Below are 10,489 nucleotides of genomic sequence, written 5' to 3'. Positions count from 1 at the left end.
GTGCTTTTGAAGGTTCTGGAAGGTTTAAAGACTGTACACATGAGAGCTGCAAGGGGGGGAAAAAGACCATGAATATTACATCAAAACCCTATTTATTTAAAATAGGGCAAAAAAATCATTTGCAGAATTTGTACAATTAAACTCATAACATGAATTAATCATAAGTCAGCAGGGCATCGATATCGTTGTGGATTTTTGTTTTTCCCTTTAATTTCTTTTTTTTCTGATGTTTGCTGCCTTTGTCTGAATGTTCTAGAATCTTCCGCTGCGTGAGGGTTCTGAAGGTGTGTGATTAAATGAGGTTTGTGGAAGGCAGGTCTGATCCTCTGATACCCCCTGCAGGAGCTGGCCGACCTGCGTCACGTTCACACTAAGGTGAAGAAGCAGTACCAGGAGAAGATGGCGGAACTGGCGCACGCCAACCGCAGGGTGGAGCAGCACGAGTCGGAGGTGAAGAAGCTCAGGCTGAGGGTGGAGGAGCTGAAGAAGGAGCTGGGACAGGCGGAGGATGAGGTGGGCGAGGACATATACTCTCTCTCACACACACACGCACGCGCGCGCATACACGCACGCGCACACACACACGCACACATGCACGCACGCACACACACACGCGCACACATGCACGCACACACACACACACGCGCACACACGCACGCACACATGCACACACACACACGTGCACACATGCACGCGCACACACACACGCATGCACGCGCACGCACGCACGCACACACGCACGCACACACGCACGCACACACACACGCGCACACATACACGCACACATGCGCACGCACGCACACACACACACGCATGCACGCGCACACACGCACACGCACACACGCGCACACACACACGCACACACGCACAGGCCCGTTGAAGGCCTATCAGAGGTGTTGACCTGGACCGTGTGGTGACCGCACCGTTGTGGCTCCGGTAGTTTTTGGTTCTAATGGTGTGGATGGGTGTTTGTGGTTTGGACTGGTTTGTGTTGTTCCCCTCTGGTGTGACTGGTGTGGTTGGATTTTTGTGGTGTGGATTGGGCTGTTGGTTCTGTTGTTAGAGGTGTGGATGGTTTAGTGTGGTGTGAATTGGTTATTGTGGTGTGGATGGGTCACAGTGGTGTGAATTGGTTATTATGGTGTGGATGGGTCACAGTGGTGTGAGTGGGTTATTATGGTGTGGATGGGTCACAGTGGTGTGAATTGGTTATTGTGGTGTGGATGGGTCACAGTGGTGTGAGTGGGTTATTATGGTGTGGATGGGTCACAGTGGTGTGAGTGGGTTATTGTGGTGGGGATGGGTCACAGTGGTGTGAGTGGGTTATTGTGGTGTGGATGGGTCACAATGGTGTGAGTGGATTGCATTTTGAGCTGTTCCTCTGTCTCTGTGCATCTCAGCTGGATGAGGCCCACAACCAGACCAGGAAGCTGCAGAGGTCTCTGGATGAGCAGGTGGAGCAGTCAGAGAATCTGCAGGTTCAGCTGGAACACCTGCAGTCCAGGTAAATACAGCGCACGCATATATGCACAGACACATACACACACACACACAGGCCCACCTGCAGTTAAGAGACTCTTCTCTAGCCCAGGTGAATACAGTGAAGTCAAAGGAAATGCTGCTCTTGCACGCATGCGCGCACACACACACACACACACACACACACACACACACCTGCAGTCAGTAGCTCCTCTCTAATCTAGGTGAATACTGTGAATGATGCATACATCAGGTCACACAGGTAGGTATCTCTCACACACACACACACACACACACACACACACACACGCACACACGCACACATGCACACATGCTGATGTCACTGTGCTGCCCTATTGGCCTTTCCAGGCGCTGAGTAAGACATCTGAGTTCAGCTGTAACTGCCACGCGGAGAACCGCTCATTATTTTGTAGAGATATTGACACGTTCCTTGTGCTCATCATCACATCCTCTGACACTGTAAGCGTGTGAGGTCTGCCTGCGAGCGCTCACCCCAGCCCTCCTCAGCATCACTCTGCTAGCAGACCCCGGCAGCCAATCGCTGGCGAGCAGCCCTCATTCGCCAGCCACTGAGCTGTCTGTTGCTGTGGTAACAGGGCACCTTTGTCCCGCCCTCAGGCTGTGAGAGAAGCTCTCCAGCGTTCAGCCCCGCTGCCCTGGAGAACAATGCGGTGTGTGGCTGGCCACAGCCTGGAGCAGCAGCAGAGCTGTGCTGAGCTGAACTGGCCCAGCCCCCAGTCCCAAACCAAATCCCCAATCCTGCCCGTTTTATAAACTCAAACGGCAGATTTAACGGTCATAAAAGGAGAGGGCAAGTGCCTATAAAGGCATGAATAATTGAATGAGAAATCGATTCATTGCTCTCATTTACAGATTGTCTTTTCTTTTTATTTTTGCTTACATCTTTCCTGCGATGCCAGGAATGATTCCTTCCTGTCCTTGCCCCGAAAACCATCACACTCCTGTCCTTTCTGTAGCCATCAGTCCAGTTCTTATTCTAAGGATTACGTCAAACCTGAATCCTTCTGTAAAACTCAGGTATTTACCTGAATCCAGCTCCCGAATCCTAGATACAGCGCTTCCTCGTGAAGGAAAGCGCTGGAATTTTCCACCAGTTTGTCCTGAAGACAAAGATAAACACCCCCACAGAAGAGCAACGATTTCCACAGAAGAATTGGATTAATCTGTCTATAGACAGTCAATGGCCTCTATTACAGCAATCCATTATAAACGCCACTGGATTTTTTTTTTTTTATTTAACGGGATAATCCAGTAAACTCTTAAGTGGCCTGTATTGAACACGCTTGTCGGCCTGTGGCACTTTCCTTGTGGCTGTGTTCTCAGATTGTCTCCGGATGACTGATGCTGTCCCCCCCCCCGTGGGTCTTTCCCATTTCTCGTGTCTGTGGGAATGTGTCCCCACCCCGCAGTCTGCTTCCTGTCCTCTCTACATGCTCTCTCTCGCTCTCTCTCCAGCATACGGTGCGTTAGGTTGCTGGGGTTGCTGTGACGCATCGGCATCCTCTTTCCCGCCACGGCGGTTGTGTCTGCCTCTTGTCCTGATTGGACCCCCTCCATCTGCTGCCGCGCTGGCTGCGGATGCTCAACCCGTCGGCCCTGCGTGCGTGGAGCCGGGCGCCGAGCGGGGGGACGCTCCCGCTGCGTGACTTCGCTAACGACACCGATCAGGCTGCTCAGAGGTGCGGCTGGCCCACGCAGACCCGGCGGGAGGAGAGAGCCTTCCCACAATGCCCCAGACAGTTCCGGGGCTGGCGCTCCGGGAGGGGGAACAGAGGAGCGGGAAGCAGCACTCATTACGGGGCGGGAGCCGGCGGGCCACCGCGGCCTGCGCGCTTATTTATTAAAACATACAGAGGGGATGAGATGAGAGAGAGGGAGCCGTTAGCGGGCGCGGCGTGGAGCTGATTAAATGGGTGCTGGAGAAAGGGGTGTAAGGAGGGAGGAGAGAAGAGGGTCCCAGGGTGTATGGAGACGTGCTCTGGGGTGGAGCAGACTCCCGCTCGGGGGATGGGTGGGTACAGCCGCGGTATCTGATCGTCCGCGTGCTCTCCTCACTGTAACCCTGCCTCTGATTGGCCACTCAGTGTGTATTAAGACAGCTGTTATTGAACAGAGCTGTGTTTCTGTGTGGCTGTGGAACCCTGGGGTGGGGGGAGCTGAAAGGTTCAGTGCGTACAGAATATATTGGTGTAAGAAATGTAAAACTGAAACCTGTGTGAATAACCCTCTTTCAGGGGTTTCTGCTTAGTAGATGAAATGCGTAATCAGTGAGGCCTTCTGGTGTCACATGTCTGTCAAGTTGGCCCCTGGCTGAGGTGAAAATTCCTCTGCAGGGGCGAGCATAGGCTAAGGAGAGAGTGCATCACATACAGCCCCACCCTCTACCTGTGCTGCTTCCAGACTATCCCTGCCCCTGTCACCTGCTCCCGGACTAACCCCACCCTCCTCGCTTGCTCCCAGACCAGCCGGGCCTGTATGTGTGTGTGCACGCGTGCGTGTGTGTGTGTGCGCGCGTGTGTGCGTGTGTGCGCGTGTGCGTGTGTGTGTGTGTGTGTGTTTTATTGAGCAGGGCCTTTACTCCCCTCCTCAGCATGGGAATAGTAACAGCAGCCCTCTTTACAGCCTCTCTCTCCAGTCTATAATCGTAAAGTTGATTTCAGAATCAATGTGTGCCGATGACAGGCAGGTGATCAGGGAATTCAGACCCATTCTCCCCTGCCCAGGTGGTTTCTGGGAACTAACCCCCCCAGGACTGTGTGGTATCGGACAGTTCTGGAATATATATCGATCCTTCCCCTCAGAATCTCCTGAAGTTCACCACTCCAGCTTGATAACACACACACATTATATTACATTACCATTATTACACACACATTAGCTTATCCATAGTGACTTGTAGTGGTTACATTTTTTATGTGTTATTCACTTGTATAAATGGACATTTACTGGGGTAAGTCTGGGTTAAGTACCTTGCCCAAGGGTACAGCAACAGTGTCCAAGCAGGAAGTTTCACTGGCAACCATTCAGTTGCCTTACCACTGTGTTACACTGCCGCACCACACACACGCACACACACACACACACACACACACACACACACACACACACACACACACACACACACACACAGAGCTGGCAGAGGGCGGTGCGAGTTCCTGAGTCATGGCTGTCACCAGCGTGAGGCGCACTGAATGAGTACCCCCTGTGGGAATACATCTGGTCCCCCCTCCGTCCCCGCCCCCCCCCCCGCCTGCCGATTCACGTCACCCTGTCAACATGTTCCACTCTCACCAGGCCATTGTGACACAGTCTATCGATCTTCCCGTTATCTTACACCGGCGTTGTCAGAGCGTCACGTGTCAGCGGAGTGTCGGGCAGGGTAGAGCATGCTCGTGTCTGCGTTCGGAGGTATGGGTCAGAGAAAGGCCTTTTTCCCCTCCCTGTCAAGCCTCATTCTAGTGAAGGTTTTGCCACCTGAAGCCGTTTCATCTCTGTCACGGAGACTGTCTGTGTAGAGACAGTACTGCACCTGTTACCTATGTTTTACAGGTTCACCTGTCTCTGGAAATTCCTGACCTCTATACAGTATTCAGCTGTGAGAGGGAAGCCAGTCTGACTCCCCTCCCCAGTGCGTTAGTGTATACGGCTGTGGATATGCAGTGTGTTATGTGTATGGCAGTGTCTGTCCATAGTGTGCTCATATATACCATTGATACACAGTTCGGGTTAGTTCACATTGTGTTAATGTGCATGGCTGTGTATATGCGGTGTGTTAGTATATACCTCTCTGTTTATTCGCGGTGTGTTAAGTATGCTGCTTCATTTGTCCATGGTGTGTTAACGCACAGAGCTGTGGTTTAATCACATTGTGATGATGTATATGGCCGTATTGGTCCACGTGGTGTTGATGCATACACGGCTGTTTATCTGCAGTGTGTCCGTATATTCAGGTTCATTGGCAGCGTATCTGTGTATGTTTGGCTGTGGTTACCCACATGGTCATTTAGGTCTCTCTCACACCTGGTTTGACATGCTGCGTTTCTGAGGAGGGCGTGGCTGTTGTGCTGGCCTGTGGAAATGAGTGGAGCGCTCCTGTGAACGAGATTCTGAGTGATTGACACGCTGTTTACCACCGCCGCCCCCCCCCACGCCCCCCACCAGGGGTTCCTGCACAGGGCTCTGAGAAAGGTGAAAATAAAAAAGCGTTTTTCCCCATCGATTTTGTTCTGTACAAGCAGTGGTGGCTGCCGGAGCACAGTCAGGAGTCTGCATCAACCCGTGTGTGTGCGTGTGTGTGCGTGCTCAAGCATGTCTGTTGTGTGTATGTGTGCGCACACGCGCATGTGTGTGTGTAAGCGCTAATCTAGCAGATGCCATTTCTTCTGTGCAAACAACATTAAGTACTAACCAGAGGGAAGTGAGAGAGATGTAGTGCGTCATGTTGGTGGGAGCGGAGGTATGTGAAGCGGCTGCTGTTGCTGATGTCGTCTCTGGGCTGCTGGCTGATTTGCATACCTCTGCCTCAGCTCTTTGGAGGGCCGTATGAAGACGCTCCTGCCAGGATCTTACGGCTGTGTGATATGAGGAACGGGGGGGGCAGAGCGGCCGTTTGAGTGTTTATGTCCGAGCTCTGAGGCCCTCGAACGAGCCTGTGTGCGGAACGGTTCTCTGGAGGAGAGGACAGAGACTCTCAGCCAACAGGCCATTTCAGCCAATTTGCATGGCTTTCTGATGAGAGAGAGTCTCTTAAATGTATCCGTCTTTGTGTTGTGCAGATATAACCCAACATCTCTCCCTGTCACTGATTGAGGGATGGAGGGAGAGGAAGACGGAGTGGGAGAGACAGACAGACAGACAGACAAGGAGAGAGGGAGAGAGTGGGAGAGAAAGGTTTTAAATGAGGTTGGGTTCATCCCTCCCAAGAAAAGCTTCCTAAAAATTTAAAGAGTGCCCATTCAGCTCTCCCTCCTATGCATGCAGTAAACACACGCGTTCCGTAAACAGCTTTGATTTCTGAAAAAACGTTATTACCCGCGGCGGGTCGATTCAACGCACCGTTCACAAAGCTTAGACGGGCAATGTTCTGGGTTTCTGTCGTTTCTGCGGTGTGCGAGGAGGATTGGCAGAAAGATGAACGGCGGTAACGGCGGAGTTAGATTTGACCTGGCGGATGAGCCAGTCAGAGGGGATCTTTGGTCCACCATCCGGCCCCTTCTCCGCAGATTTATGACCACTCGCCCTAATGTGACCCGGCTAAGTGTCCGGGCTCACTCTAAAAGCTTTTACTGCGAGTGGGTGGTGGCGGTCAAAACACCATTATGTGTAATTTAGCGCCATTAAAAGCTCTGGGATCCCGTCAGAATGTTCCGGCGCACGTCCTGATCCGGTTCCTGTCAGCCCCACAGGAAAGCGGACCTGCTCATTAACGTCCCCGACGAGCGAGATGGCCCAATGCCGCTCTGCGGGAGCTTCCGGCGCTGCCACATCTGACACTGATAGTCTGCTGTGTGTGTGTGTGTGCGCGTGCGCGTGTGTGTGTGTGTGTGTCCGATTTGGAGGTCAAGAGCACTTTATGAGCTAACCTGCAGCACTAAAGCGAAAGCCTCCAACGTTATCCTCTCTGGGCTGCAGTTGTGATGTGTTTTACACACACATTTTGGGGGGTCTTGTTTTTTTTTCCCCGTTTGAGCTGTTTATAGGTTTGAACGCTGTCTGGAGGCGTCTCGGCGCAGCATTTGAACCGGCTGAACGCTTCCCGGCAGCGTTTGAAATTCATTTCCAGGAAGCGTGCCTGTATGCGCCTGGCTTTGAGTCGGGGAAGCCAGGGCTGTCAGAGGGCATCAGGCGCCGAGCAGACCGCACTGCGTGGCGGAACAGGGGAAGGAAACGCGGCCTGTTGATGCTGGAGGCGGTTTGTTTTTGCATGGCAGATTCAGAGAGCGCTCTCCAGCACAGTGGAGGGGGGGGGTGTTTGTACGCTTTTTAAGCGCAAATACGAGCCACACTTTTTTTTTTTTTCCTGTTTTGGGGCACTTTTTTGTCTGCTGTGCTCACAGTATCGGGGTGTTTGATAGCTTAGAATAAATTAAGATGCCAAGTGCCAGCATCACCTCCAGATGTTCTGTCCTCAGATGGCCTTCAGAGAGGGAGCACAGCTCACACGGCCTGTTCCTTTTTCTAGGTTTGTACTGACTGTTGTTCTCCAGAATACAGAACACAGTGTGTTCATTTAGATCAGTTATAAACGAAGGTCCGTTTGAGTTATTTGTGTGTCCCATGCCAGGTTTGACACTGTGTTAGATGTGCTCCAGGCAATAGGCAAGTTGAGTCGAGCTGGGTTAAATGTCCTGTTCTAGTCATTAAACTTATGTTGCTGAGGAATAGCACTGGTATGTGCTTTAATCATGGCTTTTTGTCCACGGTTGGTTGGTAGATAGATGGCAGGAGGCAGCTTCACCATTCAGACAGGTAAACGGGTGATTCACCTGCGGTCTGATCCACCTGATAGGCCCAGCAGGTGTGGGGTCACAGAGCAGTCGCTGTTTTCGCCTTGCTTTTATTTACCTCACTGAACAAAAGCAAAGAACAGGGCCATTGTGGCTGTGATTTGATTCCCCTCGATAACCCGAACGAACACGCAGGCTTCCTCCGTTTCTAAACAGTCTCCAGCCTCGGATACCAGGACCTGAGGCTGTTGTTTTCACTGCCTGCATGTAATTCCAGCCACTTGCAGGCAGGTGGAACATTGAGTTCGGATGCATGGTTCTTTTTACCTTCGCGACAGTAACTAATCCTTGTTTTGCTCATTGGCTGGCAAAGTTTGCAGAGCTGTGATTTTTTTTTTTTTTTTTTTTCCCGTTTAGAGGGCAGATGGGGTTTGGAGGTACTTCAGGGAGATTAGCTTATTTTCACCTTGGAAGCAGACAGACACGGTGCTGTTGACTGAGGAGGGGAAAGTGTTTGAGCGGAATTACCTCCACACTTCCGTTGGGTTTTTTTTTAGGCTGCTGTGCTACAGTTGGCAGCCTGTAGCGCGGCAGGTCTCTCTTCTGCAGGTACATGGAGGAATTATCAGTTTAAAAAACTGGAGGGGTCGGCCCCTGAGCCCGGGTTGTGAGGAGTAATTTCGGATTTTCCGCGGGGTAGAGGAAGGGATCTCTACAGATCGGTTTCGCCCGAGTCCCAGGGCGTTATCGAGCGTCCCTGTTCCCGCCGTGGAGTTTTATCGAACACGAGCCTCTGAAAAGAACAGCTCCTCTCCCACCATCGACCAGCGACACCAGCAAAACGACGGCGGCGGGATTGCGGGGAACCGCTGGCCAGTTGCCGGTTGCCTGGAAACAGAGGAAGCGCTGCTCATGTGAGCGGGTGCGGAAGGCCGATCTGGGAGACCTCAGCATGGCGTTTATTTTCACGCCGATGCACGGCCACCTTCGTCTGTTCAGCGCAGCCACACTACTGCCCAATCAGAAATCAGACAAGTGGTCATGTGACACCTAAGATGCTGCTCTGGAATGGTTTGGGTGTTTTTTGACTTCATTCCAATTATTTTGAAAATTTCCCCCAAAACCCAAATATGAAGTTGGATTTTTAGGGTATTCTGTATGTGTGCATTTTGTTAACAGTGCTCCTTTGATATAGTGTTACAGACATTTTTACCTTCTTTCCCATGCTATCTTGCTCATGTTTGGCATTTGTATCGAGGTTGTTTTGCTATGACACATAATGACTGCTTTTGTGCTGTGTTTCTGAACTGGTTGAGTCTGTAGCTTAGCCTGTTCTGTTGGGTTTGAAGGCTGGTCGGAGAGCTCAGAACCACGCTCCTGCCTCCTGCCGGCCTGGTTTCCGGGTCTCACCGTCTACTCTCTCTCCTCCAGGCTCCGCAGGCAGCAGAACCCGGGCCTGTTTGGGAAGATGAGGTCGTCCCGGTTCAGCCCGGACAACCCGGACGGGCCAGCAAGCGACCTGGACGAGGAGGAGGAGGAGCTGCAGATCCAGATCGCCTGAGGCTGCGTAACCGGACGGACGGACACACACAGACAGACAGACAGACAGACAAGCATACTATAGACTGAATCGGACAGACTGAAACAGTATGAAACACTACATTCTGCTCACTGGGCAGGCCCGTTCCTTTCCCTCCTGTCTCCAGCAGAGGAGCGTGATGCTCACCTGCACCTGCGGACTCAGCAATGCAAACCGCCAACGCCACGAAACAAAAACCCGGGACACTCCTCCCCGAAGTCCCGCCCCTCCCTGCACCCTCACCTGGCTGAAGACCAGGTGCAAGGGAGGGGCGTCTGCGAACTGCAGGGGGGACCCTGCCCTGACACCCCTACCCCAAAAAGACTCATAACGTTCTCACAATGTCGTTGCAACGTAGTAGGAACCTGTTAATGTAGCTCGTGTCAGAAACGTCGTGAAAGCATCACGCGTCGGTCTGCGACCTCCACGTAAAGTGTGTACAAAGAAATGTTTCTCTCTCTGTGTATTTCCCGGTGTGTTGTGATCAGTGGGGGATCGGGCTCTCTGGAGTTACCTGTGTTTGTGTGTGTGCGTCGAGGGCAGGGTGGGATAACAGTGGTGAGCTTCGCTGGTTGGTGGGGGAGTTTCAAGAAGCGAGTTGAATTGAAGACCACTGAGGTGCTCTGAACTGTCATTTACCAGCTGGGGGGGCAGTTGTTCGCCATCATTCTGGACTCCTCACACCCCTCCTGCACCCCCCCCCCCCCCGTATATTGCTCCCCCTCCCTCCCCCCCACTCCTCCAGTCAGATCATATCCTGCCGTTGTCCTTGGATCCGCTGTGGGAGTCAACACCAAACCCGGGAGGAAGCTGTTCATTCTGTAAGCAATAAGATGGCCTCCAGCCACTCCCTCAGCCTGTATTTCAAAGAACCTGTGAGGGGACCAAACCATTTGTAATGGTCACTGTAAAGGAAATTATTTATCTGTTGTTTAATATTGAA

General features: G+C 52.2%; 1 protein-coding gene across 3 annotated transcripts in view; it reads left to right on the top strand.

Annotated features, from left to right (window-relative positions):
- Positions 1-10,244, top strand: part of ccdc102a (coiled-coil domain containing 102A) — a 69,340-nt gene extending 59,096 nt beyond the window's left edge. For all 3 annotated transcript variants that reach the window (XM_036544609.1, XM_036544610.1, XM_036544611.1), the window contains 3 exons: positions 343-513; positions 1,401-1,504; positions 9,399-10,244. In XM_036544609.1, the coding sequence (XP_036400502.1) occupies positions 343-513; positions 1,401-1,504; positions 9,399-9,528 (405 nt within the window). In that variant the 3' untranslated portion in view covers positions 9,529-10,244. The remainder of the gene's footprint in view (positions 1-342; positions 514-1,400; positions 1,505-9,398) is intronic.
- The last annotated feature ends 245 nt before the right edge of the window (positions 10,245-10,489 follow it).

This window comes from Megalops cyprinoides, chromosome 13 (assembly GCF_013368585.1).
Source record: "Megalops cyprinoides isolate fMegCyp1 chromosome 13, fMegCyp1.pri, whole genome shotgun sequence".
Lineage (NCBI taxonomy): Eukaryota > Metazoa > Chordata > Actinopteri > Elopiformes > Megalopidae > Megalops > Megalops cyprinoides.
This window is presented reverse-complemented; position numbering and strand designations above follow the sequence as displayed.